The 17910-nt window shown below is 55.3% G+C and overlaps 2 protein-coding genes across 2 annotated transcripts; both read left to right on the top strand.

Moving 5' to 3' along the window:
• Nucleotides 1-109: 109 nt before the first annotated feature.
• BESB_010960 (uncharacterized protein) lies at nucleotides 110-1369 on the top strand (the record flags this gene model as incomplete). The annotated part of the gene is made up of 1 exon (XM_029359850.1): nucleotides 110-1369. The coding sequence occupies one exon, from the start codon at nucleotides 110-112 to the stop codon at nucleotides 1367-1369; it is 1260 nt and encodes a 419-aa protein (XP_029222763.1).
• Nucleotides 1370-5114: 3745 nt separating this feature from the next.
• On the top strand, nucleotides 5115-16903 carry BESB_010950 (uncharacterized protein; the record flags this gene model as incomplete). Its single annotated transcript, XM_029359849.1, has 22 exons — nucleotides 5115-5124; nucleotides 5274-5330; nucleotides 5578-5706; nucleotides 6109-6162; nucleotides 6384-6461; nucleotides 6864-6980; nucleotides 7215-7417; nucleotides 7836-7905; nucleotides 8321-8794; nucleotides 9209-9577; nucleotides 10024-10119; nucleotides 10444-10700; nucleotides 10972-11065; nucleotides 11448-11699; nucleotides 11969-12082; nucleotides 12325-12369; nucleotides 12698-13315; nucleotides 13528-13663; nucleotides 13914-14105; nucleotides 14358-14868; nucleotides 15194-15887; nucleotides 16383-16903. 22 exons carry the CDS (start codon nucleotides 5115-5117, stop codon nucleotides 16901-16903), a joined length of 5091 nt encoding a protein of 1696 aa, XP_029222762.1.
• Between the last annotated feature and the right edge of the window lie 1007 nt (nucleotides 16904-17910).

The following is a 17910-nucleotide window of genomic DNA, read 5'->3' as shown; positions in this document are numbered from 1 at the left end:
TGGGACCCCATCGGACGCCTCGCGGCTTCGTACCATCTTGATATCCACTTCTTCCGAGTCATGACATCATATGATATGCCTCTCTTCGTTGGCGACGCCACCCTCGCCCATGTTGGAAGAAGCAGCCGTGATACAAACGGCTTTCAGTGCGGTGTTGGAGGAAGCGGAGAGCTCCGTTTCGATGCCTTCGCGTAATACTCTTCCTTCTTCTTCGTCGCATAAAGTGTTGTCAAGCAATGGGCATCGACGCAAGGGGCACAGAAAACCGACGAAGTTAGCCGCACCAGCTAGCGAGGAAGTGGGTGACGCGCCAGAAAAACATGAGACATTGAAAACTTGTCACGATGGGCAGATGGGGCGGTTACTCCGCCCACTTCGCGGGTTGATGGGATTTATCTGGTCGGGAGTCAGGTCGGTGCTGCGTTTCGTCTATCGATTAGGAGAGAATCCCCTCGTCGCTTGGGGTCTCCTGTGCCTGCTGGTGATCCAGGAACATCAGATCCACCTCCTCTACCGGGGCGGGTGCAGAGCCCTCGATGCGCTGAATGCCGAATGCACATCGCCTGCTCGACATTCCTTTGGAGGTGCCGCGTGCCGGGGATTGCCCAGCGAATGCAGGCCTGAGCTGGAGGAAAGGGACATACTGGAAAGACACCAGATTCGCAAGGAAACGGTCGATGTCAGACGAGACCTGACTCTGAATTTTCGATCTCAGTGTGCATACATGCTGATGCTGGGAATGTTAGGGGGGAGTCTGCTGGCACTTGGACTTCTGTGCCAGACGATCGGGTGCATTGTGAGATTTTTTTCGACGCCAGCCGGCTCCCCATGTGAACGGATTGGTAGACATGGGGCGGCCGAGGAGAAGTTAAGGAATTCAGGGACTGATCCTGCCTTAGGCGAAACACGGAATTCTTTATCTGCAACGGTCTCTACGGCAGACAAAGCAGGAGATATTAGGACATGTGATCACGGCGGCGCATCTGTCGCCACACCCGTTACACCGGACAAATATCCACAACAGTGGCAGAATAGAGGATGCGTCAGACCTCCTACGTGCGACCGGGCGCAGCAGACTGATGATGTTCTCGGCCCTCATCTGGCGCAGAGTTCCGGAGTGCGAACACGCAGTCCTACTATCTGTGAAGGCGGACCCTGTAAAGTAGGTTCCGACGGCGATATGCAAGAACCATGTAGTCCCCCAGGGGAAGTGTCTCGAGATGTTTCTGGAGCACGAGCACCAGAGACATTTTACATCGGCGATGATGAAGGTGAGGCAGAAATGGGAAGCAGTGTCGGCACGCTGAATGACGACCTCTTCCTGTTGCGGAACCCTGCTAGCGGCGACGGGAATAGCCTTGTCTGGTGATGCCGGAAGAGAATTCGCCATTGCAAGTTGAAATGAGCGGTTCTTAGGAACGCCTCCTGCTATCTATCCCGAGGCAAACAATTGCAGAAGAGAAATTGCACCTGCGGAGATGAAAGAACGTGTGCCGGTTGTCGTCGTCAAACCGCACAGTTGATTCCGCCTTCATTAATCTGCCCAAGGTGATTTCGTCGGACTCATGCCAATGTCGTCGGTATCTCACCGCTAAACGCAAGCAAGAGCGAAAACAGAGGTGGTACGGAGAACGCACAAGTCTTGTCTGGTGCTCCCCAGCTGTTACGTTGTATCGGCTTACGAAGGATACATACAGTGAACTGTCCTGTGCTCCTTTGAGATTGCCCGAATATCAACCACACTTGTTACGTTCGTGACCGGAAGAAGGAATCACGTTCACTCCAGGCTTCTGTTTCCGGATGTACGGGAGCCAGTATTTCTCTAGAAGAATGCCCGACAGATGTGGGAATCCGGGTTGTGCCATTCCGGGTTGGAAAACGGCTTCGGACTTTGTCCCGCCGGCTGTACATGTTTGCATGGACGGGAATGCTGTCTGTACTTGAATGTGGGAACGAAACCAAAAGTGCGAGATTTCCGCGTTTCAGTCTACATGACGCGGCCTAAAGTGTGGCTACATCGCCATCGGTCTGTACCTGCATAGCGCGGTTTCCCTGAGTCACTGAGAGGGCGTAGCCCTGGGTTGTCAAGGGATCACTGACGCACCTGGTAGTCGAGCTACTACAGTAGCGCTGAAGCACTAGGACAGAGTGCAGCCTACTCTATGGCATGACGCTGTTGTCGATTAGGGTGTTGACTGACGAGCTTTTGCACGGCGCAGCATCACTGGCGTGGGTTCTACAGACTCTATTGTAGAATGTACAGTGATAGACATAGAACTGTAAGGTGCGAACGTCAGGCACATGCGCCTTTGCAAACTACTCCACAGAAGAGCAAAACTGCAGAGACACCATTCAGACTGGGAGGAAAAACTTCGCATCGTTATGTCAGAGCGGGAGTGGGCATGCGGAACGCCACGGCCACGCTCTACAGGGCGACGAGGACACACTCTATCGGCAAAATCAACTCCCCTTGCGTCACTGCATCCCCCTACAGAGCTCGGATGCACCCACTTGCCGCAGCTAGTGACCACAGGTAAGGAGTCTGCTACGAGCCGGAGCTCCTGCCCGATAGTAGGGGACGAAGAACTCCCTCGACATGCGGGAGAGACTCGCTAGCCGCTCGCAGCTGCTCTGCGTGCGAGCAATTGGCACGGATGGAGCTGCAGCCGTCTACCGCTCTGAGGTGAGGTTTTCAGTCACGCATCCTTCCTTCACGTGGGCACCGTCTAACCCGGGGCGCATGCGAGCGCATATTGCATTTCAATCAAGCTCACGGTGAGACAGAGACTGCGCTTCTCCCGCGTCCACCTCGCGAGAACTACATAGTGGCCTAGAAGCGGACGTATAAAACATGCTAGTGGAAACCCCCACGTAAGAAAGAAGAGAAGATCCTCCAGAACTGACAGGACAGGCCGATCGAGTCTCGTGCATGTACTGTCGAGACAGTAATAAGATTTGCATAGCCCGTAGTGGCTCCGAAAAAACGAGCCACGGTCATTAAGCAGTTGGCGCCACCAGTATGCCTTCGAGGGAACCAGCACTTGAAGGCCAATTTAGCAGAGCGGTTACCCAAAGAACAAGAAGACTTGTTTGCTCTGAGAAGTCAGATGGAGAGCAGTGCGGAACGAAAGAGTACACAGCTGCACAGCCACTCCCGTGCAATCGAGGCACACAGGCTTCCTGTGTTCACGACGCTTTGGTCCCGGAAATCACTTGGGACCTCGATGAAAACAGTGCCCCGTGGCCGCACGCCTTGAACAGCTACTCGTAGATAGACAGCGCAGCGCAGAGGAAACGGCCAGTCGCACAACACCTTCTCCGAAACTGCCGACGACGTCGCCTGTCCTGCGACGGAGGAGAGGTTCGCGGCCCCCGCCCGTCGGGGGGAGTCCGCCTCAGTCGCGCCAGCAACTCCGCTTCGCCAGTCGCCTCAAGGTCAACTAGGAACCTCGCTCGTTGAGCTCGCGTGTCTTGTGCAACGACCCGCAGCCGGCGCCGGCGTTGCACGACCGCCTACAGGACCTTTCTCCAAATGGGACGGGAAATTCGTTTTATCTTTAGATGAACTATGCTGGTTCTCACCGCTTATTCTACGTACACTGGCGTTGCTTTCCGTCGGAGCTTTTCTTCCCTCAGAGTCGCTGAGCCGGAGGGGGCCGCACGTGTCTTTTCAGTGCGCCGGGGACCCGTATAATAATAACTCGCCGCCGGGATGGTGTACTTCAACAGAGGCCTCTTGTAAGGCAAGCAGGTCTCTTCTTCCTAGCAGACGTCTACTGCTATGGTTCCACGTAATATATTTTCGGCAATTTGGTCCGTGTGCCTTCAACGGTTGCTCTGCGACTTCGGCGCCTCACTAGTCGCTGCTGGATGTAGCCATTATGCACGTTGCACTGCGGTAGCCTTTTGCCCGTGCACGACATTTCTCGGTGAACTTGGCTGAGGCCCACTCGTCTGATGACAAGAACTTCCGTAGGTCCATTAAAATTCATGCCGGAGAGCTCTGTCATCGCTTTGAGCAGTGACTGTCCATTTGACCCTCTTACGGCCCCCCCGATACTATCTGCCCCGTGTCAGATTAGCCCATTTTCCGCAAAGGGCGCTGGCGGGTGTTTGTCCGAAACTCCCCGTTCTCTTGCAAGAAGCCCTTGAACAGAGACGAGCGTTGGACGCGTATCGCGTCAAAGCAGCCACTCCGCGGAGACAGGCGAGTGGGCTAAGAAGAAGACCGTGGTTATGTACTTTCCCTAAAAGAGAATTGCCCATAGGTTAGTACCGCAGGCCGGGTGACCGACCCTAAGCACCGGTGAAGGGGCTTCTTCATCCTAGGCAACCACACTGAAGCATCAGATCCTGCGGAAGTAGATGGTGACCATGGCACTGTGACTACTGCTCCCTATCACAGGCCCTGCCGCAGAGACGTGGGGAGGTCAATGGAGCGACCCGGCCTTCCTTATGTGGTCTGCCCCGTGGTCAAAACGCAGAAAGGGGCCGAAAAAAACCATGGATTGCTCAAATACTTCTTGATACGCGCCGTGGTGATCTAGCCGGACATCCCATAGTTGGTTCGCATTTTTTGTGCCGGTCGCCTGGCGTCACCTCGAAGGCGTGGGCTTCGTGTCGCGGTTCTTGTTCTCCAGGGACCACCATTGCGTATTGAACTCTGTGCCTTCATCAGTTCCAAATTCGCTTGCTTTGACAGACAAGCGCTCTCATGCCGGCTGCAATATCTGTAGAATGTTCTACGCCTGCCTCACCCGTCGATAGTCCATGCTAGATCGGTTCTCCGTCCATGTGGGTGCATCTACACTTTTTTTTTTCGATACAGCAGTCGACTCCCTTCTGTTCACATCAGTTCAACCGCGTTTCGTGGGTCGGACTCACCACAGGTGCCGTGTTTTATGACTTCCGATTCCTCACAGAGTGGACACGATGGCCGGCAAACACGGCTGGGGCCGGGGCATCTGCCCCAGGTCGACAAGACGGAGTCGGTGCTTGACTACACTTTCCGCCCTTCTATTCTGCTCCGCATTCAGCTCGACAGTCGCTCTTCGACTGGGAGGTTAGTGTCAGGCGATTCGGTATTGCGCAGCGCACCGATACCGATTAGTCACATGGAGCCATGTGCGAGACGGAATGCACTTCATGTGCGTTTAATGCGTCACGGGGGCCTGTGTCCCGTTGCCGCACGAAGCTGCCACGCATCGGCGCCTGTGGAACTTACAACTCACTCTTTTCTGGAGCTTGCTTGTGTGTGTGTTGATGCCTTTTAGACACCGTTGCCAGCGCGCCGCCCACAGCCAGCGAGGCTGCAGCGCTTTCACTAACAGGTGAGGCATTTCATGGTTACACCTCTGAGGACGGAATCCCCTGTGGCGTCCTCGCTTGCGTTTTGGTCTCCTTCCCGCCGTTTCGGCGCTGTGGCTCTTCATTCGCCTCTGTGTGAAGACGAGGAGGCAGTGTAAATGTCTTGTAGTTTTTTGAGCGGGAGCGTGCTGTGCGCGTCCGCTAAAGCGCAAAGAGCAAACTCGCATGTCCGGTCAACACGTAAATTCTTGCTTTCCCTGTTTTCTTCAGAAAAGTTGGCTGCTGTGCTTAGTGATGACCGTGGGCGATATCTCTCGATGGAAGAAAACTTCTACGACCTGGCACAACAGCTTAACCAGTATGAATCTGCAATGGCCCTGCTGGCTGGAGGCTCCGCGAGTACGTTTCAGTCCTGCAGCATGGAGACAACCATAGTAGCATCTTCGCGGTTCGCTCGCTTGAGACGGTGCAGCTTGCGCTGGATGCCAGTGGCCATCAAGCGATACAAACGTATACCTCCTAGTCGAAGTGCTTCGCATCAGCAGAGTCTCCTGCAGCTTTCGTTTGGCCCCGCGCCTAACATCAGATGCAGGCGCACTGTAGCCTAGTGATTTGGCCTAGCATTCAATGGCAGAAATACCTTTCGAACACCTTTCGCTGAGCGGAGGGTCGCTGCTTGCCTTTTTTGCCCCGATAGAGAGCGACAACTTGCACGTCAAACTCACGAAGGCTCAGCTTGCGTGGAAGGACAAAAGGAAGAAACTACCTACCATGCTGGTTGTGTATTCCGCTTTACTGCAGAACCGGTTCCGGAAGAGGAGGTCGAAGCTAGAATTAACGATCGTATCGAGAGTGGTACGTATCCTTGATGCCTCGAACTGGTGTTTCCGCGGAAGGCGGCTTTTTTCCGTACCGTGGAACTGTTCTGCTACTTCCTTTTCATCGGCGATGCTTCTGGCATTCATCGGCAGGGGCTGTGCTCAAGTTCCTGTGCCGGTACTATGACAGTTGCCCCGTTGTGCTTCGGTATCATATGCTCAAATGTTCCCGTTGCTTTGTCGGTATGTCTCGCTCAGGCCGCTGGCGGATCCCGTATCCAAGGACCCACCGTATCACCATGGCTCTGCTCAATGATTTCATGGAGACTCGGAGAGGTTAGTCCCGAATACCCGCAACTTACGCCTCTGGTTCGCTTCCTTTTCCTACGCTCGGAGCGTGAGGTTGCATTCAGAGCTTCAATGATACGGAGTGACGCTCGGACACTGAACGCCACCTGCCGAGCGTCGTGGCGACATACAGCGCGAATGTTGAAGACCACAAGCATTGCTCCTCTCTTTGACATTCTTTTTACGGCAGTATGCTCAAGGCTGGGCGACATGCGTCCGTTTTAGTGTTCAGCTATCGCCATGCACTGGGAACTTGCCTCCGTAGACTGCAACCGATTCGACGACTGTCACAAATCCCCTGTAAGATCGGAGGTGAATATCCCGTATGCGACACCCGGCTATCGTCCTGAGTCGAGCCCTACGCTTTACTTGCCTGCTTCTGTTTTTCAGGCCTTTCGCTGCCGTGGTGGGCTCACGGAATGCCCTCAGCCAAACGCTGGAAAAAGGGTGCTCCCTTTGGAGTTGACAAGATGGGATGGCCTACATGCAAGCGTCAGAACCTGAAGGGTACGCAGGGTGACCTTGCTCGTCCGCATTCTTTTCGTCGTCCCCCGTTTGCCGCGCGCACCGCGTGAAGCCGTGCGATCTGTGTTGCCTTTCCGGGGTGAAACGGAATGCCAGTAGGACGCGCTTTTGGCCCTGCTCAGTCGATGCAACTCTTTGCTTCCGACAGCATGCGCAACCGTTGGCCGTACTACGTCTTCGCCCCCCACTGGATGCCTGTCGTGTTTTCCTCTGCAGGCTTCGCTGCGGGCCGAACGCTGCCGGAGGTGCTTGACGACATTGAAGTCCAAATGCAAGTCTTGTTGGAAAGCGTTCTCGTGGGGGAATTTGGCGTCTGTGGTCCGCACTTTCTCAAGGAGAGTCAGGGTCGCGGCTTCGACTGCGTAGACAGTCAGAACCAGGACCTCATATTTCCTCAGTTCTTCGTGTCCACAACCGAGGTAGGCGAAGTGAAGTGCCAGAAGCGGGGTAGAGTGAATGGTGAGGCCTTTGTTCGGCTGACAGCGATTATGCGCCGACATCGCCTACCACTTTTTCGGGCTGCGCGTCACTTGAGTTAACTCTGCCTGCGAAGGCTAGGGTTCCTGAGCACTGCAGATGCGCTAGAATTAGATAGCAGTCAGAGGGGGCAACACGCGATAAAGAACAATTCCCACGGCGCTGACGCCTGACGAGTGATTGGTGGACCGCTTCCCTGCAGTTCGTGCCGGGTGAATTTCACTGGGTACCGACAGTGTCGCAAGCATCTAACCCAACTCGGCGCACTTGAGGCGACCGCTTCAAATCCGACAGTCATTTTCAGGAGGTGGACACCCCAATCGCTGTTCGTGCCCCGATTGTTTCATTTCTGATCCACAGGCCCGCGGTGTCAGGTCCGTGCACCGGGAGATACTCGAGCGCGACTGTCCGCAGAACTGTGGACCTGGCGGTAAGCGCGAAATCAGAATATTGCCGAGTATACCTGGGCGAGACTCTCTTTTGTCAAGCGTTGAAGGGATATGCATTGCATGAATCAGGGCACTTTAGAGCGTCACGTCGTGCGCATCATACTCATGTTGACGTCGGCGTTGGAGAAGTTTTTCCATATTATGGCAGCGTTCTCTCGCATTCCCCATAGTGCAATTTGACGTACTTGCACGTACTGGTTCAACACCACTCAGCATTGTATAGCCATTTTGGATGGGAGCGAATGCCGCAGCTGTCATCCGCCAGGCGTCGCGACCTGTGTGGCGTCACTTTGGACCTTCACGTACGGCCCCTTGCCGTGGGTCGCGGCTCGTGTGCGGTTTTCCACTTCTCGTTCCATAACGCGCCTTGTAAGTGGATGTGCTATTGCGCTCCAGGAGATCCGATGTCGAGGGAGCGCGTATGGGAAGCGCTGTCTCAAGACATGCTGGCGGACGAGCCCGCGTCTCACCTCCTGGCTTACTCGCCACTCCTTCCCGCCTCAACGGAGACCACGCTGTCGCGGCATCTGTTTTCAGTCGTGCCAGACTGGGCCCAATTTAGAAATGGCAGTGCAGACCAAAACGATGTCGACGCGGCCATGTCCGTGGCACAGGAATTCACTGTTCTTCTGAATGCGTTTTACTCCGAGATGTTTGTCGCCGGACAAGCAACTGGTGCGACAGAGAAATTCCACGCCCGGAGCATTCTTGCTCTTTTCGACGAATTCGAAATGACTTTCTGCACGTGGGCAAAGACGCAGGACCTTCCCGCCGCTGAAAGGACCGCTTTTGCAGACTGGATTTCGCTGAAAAATGTGAACGGCAAACCCCCAGTCTTCCATGTCCACGCGGGCATGACTGTCCGCGCAAGTGAGTCTCCGCGGACGCGACATCGCTTGGGCGCATGCTGCACCACGCAGGCCCCATCGCAGCGCTACGCTCGAATCGAGACCTGACACTGCGTGCGTCTTGTATTTTATACACCTATTCCAGCGACAGGCCGGAATACGATCAATCGCGAGCTGCGGATAGTGGGAGAGGAGCGACGGCAAACGCGCATCTATCTCACGCGTAGTGTGCCTTCACGGCAGCAGCTGATGACGCTCGAGAACGCGGCACGGCTGTTTGGTTTTTGTAGTTGATGCAGTGGCTGCTCAGTAGCTGTCAGTCGAAGAGCGCGTCCCTTTCGCGCTTCCAGCCGGCGACACCCGGCTTGGAGTTTGCCGAACCGCCGTGCACGACTCCATCTGGTGGCTCAGTTCGGTGTCATGTCTGTTTCTTCAGTGGATTTCCTCAACAGCGTCGCGGGCGCTCCGTGGTTGCCGTCGAAACAGTGGTCCCGAGTTGAGCGGCAGCTGGCTGTCCACCCGCTCTCTGACGCGTCCGCCTACCGCGCGGGCACTGCCCAGCTCGCGCGAGTGTCGGCTAAGTTTGTTCAAGCCTTCATCAGCACTCTGCCGACCGCCCTGCGCGCGACCATGTTGGCCCTGCTGGGGCGATGGACCGCCGAGTGGGCGAAGGAACGCGTGACAAGTGCCGAGCAGGAGTTCCTCAAGGGAAAGAAGCAGCTGGAGTCCTATCCGAACTACTTCGACTTCAATGAAGAATCGGGCAGGGCACCCAAGCTGCTGTTCCTCATGACGTTGCTCGGCGGTAAGCGGCGCATGCGGCCTACCGCGAGGGGCGTCGGCCTGCTCGACGCGGCGTCTCGAGGCCCCGAACTCAAGCCGCGAGGCAGAGCCGCTTGCGCGCGTGTTTTCAAGAAACGCAACGCAGGACCCGACACTTCGCCTCATGTGAAATCAGCTCCACACGAGTACCGGGAAAGCAGGCCTCTGGGAACCCGTTTAGCAGCCAATGCTGTGCCTCTGGAAGTCGCCTTTTTCCTACCCTTCGAAAATTTGCAGGGTTTGGCCGTGCTCGTGCCGGTTTTCTGGAGAAGACTTGGGGGTGTTTCACTTCTATCGAAGTATCGAGAGGGCGTGCACCAAGCACAGCTTCCTGGTCGAGAGCACGGCGCCCGGCGTGTCTACACGCACCGTAGGGTTTACGGTTTATGTCATTAAGGAGAGGCCCTGTTTCCTGTCTCTCCTCATCAGGTCTGAGCCCTGCCGAAGTCGCGGCTCAGAGTGTCCTCGACTTTTTCAAGTCCGGCGCTGGTGCCGACCTCAGCGCGATATACTCTCGCTTCACAAGTAAGTCAAGACGCACGGCCAAGGCCACTTTGTTCCGCAGCGCTGCAACCAGCCTCATTAGTTCCTCCTTGGTCCGCAGTCCTCGATCGAGGTTGTTCATTCCTGGTGGATGATCCGCCGACTCTTCTCGGTTATTGGTGCTTGAGATGTGCAGTGAGGCTGCCCGCTGCATTGCGTCGCTCGCAAGTTCACGTTTGTTTGTCTACATCTTCTGCTGTAGCCGTATCCCTCCCGTATAAGACAGAGCGGAAACAGCTCACCGCGATTTCACGAAGTGACGAGCCGTGCACGCTGGGCCCGCTGGTCTCCTTTCTGCGTCTTCAGATTCCAGGAAAAAGGGCATCCGCAATCTGCAGATGGGTCGGATCGTTTATATCGGCTCATGCGACAGAACTGGCCCCAAATCATGGTCAGCCTTCGCAGACGAGCGTGGCGTTGCCACCGGGACGATCCCCCTTTCGCGTTCGTCGTTGAGCAGCGCATTTGAGTTGGTCGCCGCCGCAAGCTGGAATGCCCTGGCACCTCTGGCAGCTGCCTCGAGTTTGCTCGACAAAGTCAAAGAGCTGCTTGCCGAGCTGCAGGTACATTCTCAGCATGCGCTACGGCCTGGTGTGTGCCTATAATTGCTGACCCTCCTCATCGAGAACGTAGGACATGACTCCGCCAGTCTATTTGCTTGAAGGCTCAGCTGTACTCTAGCGCACATTGGAGGCTCGATATTCTCCAGTTCATCACGCCGTCTGGAACGGACTGCACCACAACTAGAACGGCTGGCAATCAGAGGAAGCCCGTCATGACCGACCAAGAAGAAGGAAATACCATTTATCTGTTTCGTCGCGTGTTCTTTTTCAGGAGTCCGAAGCAGCAGCTTCACCGCTTGCCCTCTTGGAGTCGGCCTTGGCTGACAGCAAATTCGGGCACGATTACCACTGCACCGTTGCCAAGCGTAAGCCCGAGACACACCCTTTCCGGGGCTAGTCGCATGGCACACTTGCATAAGATTCACCCCCGATACGCCCCTCCAGCGATACGTCATCCGCTTGGCGCCTAGGGCGACAGTCGCAGTTCACGCGCGTAGCTATCTTCTGCAGACAAGAGCTACGTACCCCGAGGCAGCTGCGAGTAAGCTGTGTTCACTGCGCACGTATGGTTTGGACTTGTCGGCTTCGTGTTCCTTTTGCCGTGAATGCATCACGGGCAGGCGTATATTGCATCTCCGCGTCCTCTAGGCATGCTGGCATGCGGAGCGCCGCGTGTCGGTGCCTGCGCTGTAGACACGCCACCGAAATCCTTGCCATTCCGTGAGTTCGCTTTGCTCTTCTGCGTAGGCGAATTGGCACGCTACCTCAGCGCATCCCGGGGGCGGACAGAAGCGGAATTGGATTCGCGCATCCAGGAAGTGCTGGTGGAGGTTGCCTTCGAAGAACCCATGTTCATAAAACAAGTGACTCAGCGTACCGACTCGGGACAGCCGGCGCAGGCCGCGGCCGACTCCGGGCTAAGACGCCGGCTTCACCTTTCTTGCAGTTTTGGGACGGACCCTGAAGAACGCGCAGCATTCGTCAGCGCTATTGTCGCCCGTAGGTGAAAAAAGCGCGGTTGCACGTAGCGACACTGCTCCTTCGAGGTCAGCTTTGTGATGCCGACCCCAAGGTTGCAGGCCCCCACGCGACACACCATGTTGATTGTTAGAGAATCCTGCATATGGTTTCTCTGGATCATTGCCTTGCTCGCTGAACGCACCTTGGGCGACCACGGCGACAACGGAAATATTCAAGCACACCCCAAGACGTCTGAATCGCCTGCCTGTCTACCGGTGCCGCAACCTTAACTTGATGCCTGGACGCAGGTCGACGACGTAGTCGCATAATGCATGGAATCCGAGGCTTTTTCCGCCGCATTCGTCGTGGAGTCAGAGGCCTCCTTCGGCGTCGCGTGCAGCCAGCACCTGCAGATGCTGCCGGTAAGAGCCGTGTGAATATTCTTATACCAATCCTTTCTCGCCGTGAGACGGACAATACTTCTTCCTTGCCTCATAGTACCAAACAAACGATGCTCCAGAGAGCCCCATCATCCTGCAGGAGTTCTGCAGCTGGTGCTTGACTCCTGGATAATTGCGTGACACCCGTCTTTCCCGCGCAACTCTCCTTCGGGGGCGTGAGGGTCTGACGTCTTCATTTTTTGCCTGTATGTGTCCGAACACAGGTGTCTGCGAACCAGTGCGTCAGTCGAATATGCACCTCGTCGCCGGTGAGTAGACTGAACCTCTCCCTCGCTGGTCCCTAGGTCGCCTTTAGGACGAAGAGGAAACTTGCCGTGGAGGCTTCCTAGATGCAGCACACCCGATTGTAAACAGAAGTCGCTGCAACGTTCGTCCGTTAGCGCTGTTTCGTCGTGATGCGGAGTGGTGTCACCGCCGCAAACTTATATCTCGTTTTGCTTCTTCAGTGAGGTTGAGACTCGTGAGCACACACATCTTTTGGATCTAAGGTGGCCTTTAACCCCGCTGCCCTGCCTCCTCTTGGCACTCACGTGTTCTAGTTGCCCGCTGTCTGGATGCACTTTTGCCAAATTGCAGCCTCCGTCCGACGCGCAGCAGAGCTGTCCGCGTGGAACACCGCCGCCCTTAGTCGCTTGCATTTGCCACGTAGTTATGCTCAGTATCTGTATTCGCTGTTGCAAAACCTACCATCTCTGGCGAAGCCGGTCGACCTTCCTGCACTGGCGGGAGTCTCTGGAAGTGATATCATCATCGCAACAGACATCGACGACACGATGATTTCCTCGGGAGGGTGGCTGCTACGGAAGCTTTCCGCCTACATGGGCGGCTCAGATACAGCCTACGCGAGAGGCATAGGATACCCTGGCGTTGGAGCCCTGTACTACTTGCTCACTCTCGGATTTGGGAAGAAGCTCAAGATAGAATCTTCGAAGCCTGTGCAGGGGACAGACGGTCAAGGCGCAGTTGCAGCCCCGTCGCTCATTGAGCGTTCAAGCGGCGATGTGCTTCCTCTGGTTTTGCTGACTGCACGTTTGTCGATGAGGCTCTTGAGGCCGTTTTTCCGGCCCAAGCAACTCTATCGCCGACTCTCCCACATCTACAATTATGAGAGTGCTCTGCTGACGAGGCGCCTCGACATTCGTGGCGACCGCCTTGTGATGGAAAATGCACAGCCACTCACTAGTGCAGTACGAGGTGAGAGAGGCATTTAATTCGCGTCTTTGCCCGGGCTTGCGGGAGATCCCCTTCCTGTTTGCTCTGAGTTGCCTTATATACGGACACCCAAGCGGAGTGCACGCCGGTAGGTGTGTTTTAGTCGTTAACGCGTCTTTCTCTGCACACACTCGCAGGACCCGTTTCCCATAGGTCTGTGTCGTTGTGTGGCCTTCCTGTACCATGTGGGATAGGAAAATCCCAGCGTGGACTGAATAAAGTGAAGGGCATTGAGACGTACATCCGACAGGCAGCAGAGGGCACGGCGGACCGTTCTCTGCCGCTCACACCTGCGACAAAATTCCTCTTCGCCGGCGACACGTTCGAAAGGTTCGTGGGGTGTCTCCATTCCCTGTCGAAAACATTCACCTCCGCGTGGGACGAAAGAGCGTTCGGTAACCGTTCCTGCCGCTGTGGCTTTCATGTCCAAGCCACCGCGGCCCCCGGTGATAGGTCTGTGAGCGTGCGTTTGCTAGTTGATGTTATAGCTGATGGACAGGGATGTGCGAGCATATCGCTCAGCCTCGATCAGGTCGCATTTTTAGCGGCTGGCTGTTTTCAATTGCGTGTTTTTCGGCAGGGACCTCGAGGTGTGCGTCTCCCTGGGAATGCGCCAACCTAGGGCACTGCTGGGTTGCCTCATGCATATTGCCTTCAACTCGGCAGAAGACCAGGCAGCAGCTCAGGGCTCCGTTCCTTCGACGCTCGGTGGCCGGGGCTTTGACCGTGATGCAAAGCTCCCTCACGGCGTCTTCCTTTTCGACCTCGCCAGGTATGTCCCTTGCTCAGAACTCCCGGCTTGTCCTGCAGGCACCAATTGTATGCTCTGTTGTTTTGCGAGTTTCATAGGGTAGACTGCTGACTAGCTGGCCAGGTGATACCCTTAAACAGAGCCGTGAAGTTGACTGTGGCCCTTGCCTTTTGGTCGTGTCGCGCACTCGCTGCTGCATCTTGCTCTGTAAGCCGAGAAGTCAAGTTCCAACCCCACCGCCACTTCACTTTCCGCGCGTGCGCCTTGCTTCAGAAACGAAGCGGTCAAAACTGGTGCCTCCACGAGCGGTGCGAATCCATTCTCTGGAGCCCTCGGTGCGTCGATTCGCTACGCTCTCCGTCTTCCGCAAGACGCACTGCCTTCCTGGGGAGATGTTCGATGCGAGCATGCACAACTGAAGCACACATGGGTCGCGGCCCAGCAGGTTTCCGCTCGTGTCAAGCGAGTGCTCGGTGTTCTTCGGTTCTCCTGGAAGCGAGACGGCCTCGCGGACCTCCTCGGCATCGAATCGACCCCTCCCCTCGTTTTTCTGAAGTGCTCTCACATTGAGATGGCGAAACCAGGCGAGCGCCCGGGCGTCCGCTTCCTTCAGCCGACTGAGGAGACGCCATCCGTCCCATCCGTGCTCAACGAGAACGGCCAAGTTGTTCCTGAGGCGCTCGGCCTCCCAGTCGTTATGCACAGGACTGTCCTGGGCGCCGCCACCCTGGCACGCTACCTGAACCTCCTCGACGCGGAGGCCGCCGCCGGCCTCACTGTCACGGTAAGGAGCCTCTCACAGGAAACATATTCCATAAGAAGACAGGTCGCTTGCTTCTGAGTGACGAACTACGTGGGCGCGTTTCTGCGTGCTCAAGGCCTAAAGTGTGAATATGTGAATCCGTGGGTGAATGCGCGTCACACACCAGTCTCAGGTGACAAGCTATTCTGCATCGTCAGCACACACAAGTGAGGGCTGCAACATATCGGGATACGATTGTTAGGCGGTCGATTCAGCATTAAGCTGGCTAGACTCGAATGATGTGGAAGAAGTCTGTATGCACGTCCTCGTGGAGATGCGCCTTGTGCTTCCTTCTCTTTTTTTGCAGACTGTTCGCCAACAACGCAGCCTCGGCCCCCCAGTCGCTTCGCTCAGGGCAGAACAATGGAAAGAGTTAATGGCAGATATGCGGATGCAGCATCTCTTATTCGAGGACGTGCCGCCTGCCGCGTATCTCGCCACGTACTCCTTCGCAAAAAGCTCCACGCTGTCCCCAGCGGCTGGTGCACGGCTGCGACACTTGACATGCAGATCGCAACGCGAGGACTCTTTCCTCATCTTCAATGACGTGATTCGGTCCAAATTTCCAGTAGCAGAATCCTATGAGGCGGCTCTTGTAACAGCATGGGAAGCTTGGACTCGGATCGCCCATCTTCATTGTACCTACGAGGCACAGTTCTCTCATCTATGCACTGCCGCGCAGCCGGAGCTCGAGTTCCTTGCTCACGCAGTGGCACAGGTCCCTTTGTTCGCTGAGCCCGGTGAGGACGGCTCGAGCACAGAAACATGCCAGCTCCTGAGCGACAACGGGGAAACGTCGCGGACAGCTTTCGAGCCAATTCTTTTCGGTTTTCTGGCACGTTTATGTCTCTCCAGTGTCGACGCATGCGTCCCGTTCCTTGGGCATCTGCGCGACATGGCAAAACTTGCAAAGTGGAGAGCAGAGCTCGGTCCAAGTCCTGCCTCAGGAATGTTGCTCGAAAACTTCAACCTCCCCGTGTACACCCAAATGGATGCAAACGGTGAGGAAAATCCCACAAATAGTTGTTAAATTGGCACCGCAATAGTCACCGTAATTCATTTCTCTTGATCTGGTCACGCTGTCCTCACGCAAGTGCCCTAGAGGATCAACCATATCCGCATATTCGCCCAGTCTCACTGCTCTGCTCGACAGAGAGACATTCCAATGCGCAAAGCAAGTGATGCACCCGCACAGAGTTCATGTCTGCTGGCATGGTGTTGCGTTTAGACATAATTCTTACTCTTACTGCTTGCTCTACCACGTTATAAGCGACTGCAATTCCTGTGGATATGACAAATGCTAGAGTGTGGCTCGTACGAAACTCGAAGTGGCCAGCTGAATGAAGGATTACTTTTTGGTGACTATATGTCCCATCGAGTAGGCCGAACTTGTGGTGTTGTTTGGTGTTCGATTGCTCTAGCTAGATATTCTGTGTTTCATGTGGGCCGCCGTTGTCCACTGGTGTGGGTCTGCGTGATCTGTGCTCGACCCACAGGAGACATTGGCGCCACTCGCGGTCTCTCGGCAAGCGTGAGGACCCTGGTTGTGCTAGGGCCAGCGGAAAAGCAGTCGAAGTGGCCGCGCCTGTACCCGACTGCTTCATGGAGCGAAACAGCGCGCGTGTGGAAGCAGCTGGACCGTTGCCTTCTGACTCCTCTCGAGCGGTTGGCCGCCAGTGTACGAGAAGCATTGACTTCCGATGATGCCCGTCGCAGGGATATTCGTACAGCGGTGCAAATGGTGGCTCTCGATTACGAAGGATCACCTATCATCGATTTGTACACACTCCTGCAGGTCATTATCGCGGGAGGTTTCCAGCCCGCTCTCGGAGACGAGTCACGGAACAGTAGATCAGTGACGGGTGACGGCTATTATCACGGAATCGCTTTCGAAGTTCCAGGCATGGTCTCCGACAATGTTACTTCCGAGAAAGAACGCGTCAGTAGGCTCCGTGAGGAACGCGAGAACAGACACCGGACGGCCGTTCTACCCCAGCGATCCACATCCCCTGCGTAGTAGATCAGTCACACTATAAGACTTTCCCTCCAGCTACAATGTTGTCTCACGATTGCTCACTGAGGAACCCTCCTGAGGGAGTGCAGTGCGGAGCCAAAATGAATAGAGGTGCCGCATATCTGGGTTTGTGGTCGGTATCGTGCCGCCCGGAGGCTCTCGGGCTTATTTCAACCTTGAGGCACCGTTATTAAATATATATGCTGTCTTTCGGCAGCTGATACATACGCAGCGCTTGGTACTTATTGGTGTGGTGCTATGGGGTTCCCAAGGATGCTCTGTAGTTTCTTCCTGTGTTCCGTAAGATGCCAGGAAGTGTCATCTGATCGGCTGTGCTAAAGCGAGGTTGTCAGTTTTCTGTTTTTGTGCGAGTCAAAACAATTGTTTTTATAGTATTTCCACGAAGCAAGCCTACGCCGTTGGCATCTATGGCTAGTATGCCAGCCTGAAATGTGGCATCAGCAGTCGTTCCCTTTCCACAACGTTTCACCAGTGGTGCCGGAACGCACGGCTTATGAAGCTGGACATGTCGGCACTGACATGAGGGCAACGCCTCGGTCACTTGGTATAGAAATACAGCACAGGGAAGAAAGGCTAAATAAGACCGGTGTGGAGAGCTCCTGAACGCTTGAGTGAACGCGTGTCTGCGGTCCCCTAATTTGAGTACTGGAGACTTGCGTTCGCTCAGCAGGCTCCTGATTCTTCGAAAAGTGCAGACTTTTGCTTGTTGGCGTCCTACAGTGCCGACAAAACGTCTAGCGAAGCGGGTTCCCATAATCTCAACACAACACAGAAAGGGTCGAAGACATCCCAACGATCTCATGACGGACAGAACTGACGCTTAGGTCAGCATATGTATGCACGTCGCTCGAAACCGTCAAGATAGGCTTAGCCGGCGCCACTATTCGTGAGCCATGGATATATTTACCACGGCTGTCTATACGCAGTTTCGTAGACGTCTTTGACAACATACGCTGTTGTATGAAACTATGTAAACTGTAGCGATTCCA

This window comes from Besnoitia besnoiti, chromosome I (genome assembly GCF_002563875.1).
Source record: "Besnoitia besnoiti strain Bb-Ger1 chromosome I, whole genome shotgun sequence".
Lineage (NCBI taxonomy): Eukaryota > Apicomplexa > Conoidasida > Eucoccidiorida > Sarcocystidae > Besnoitia > Besnoitia besnoiti.
The sequence above is the reverse complement of the archived record's forward strand: the minus strand, read 5'-3'. Positions and strand labels throughout refer to the sequence as shown.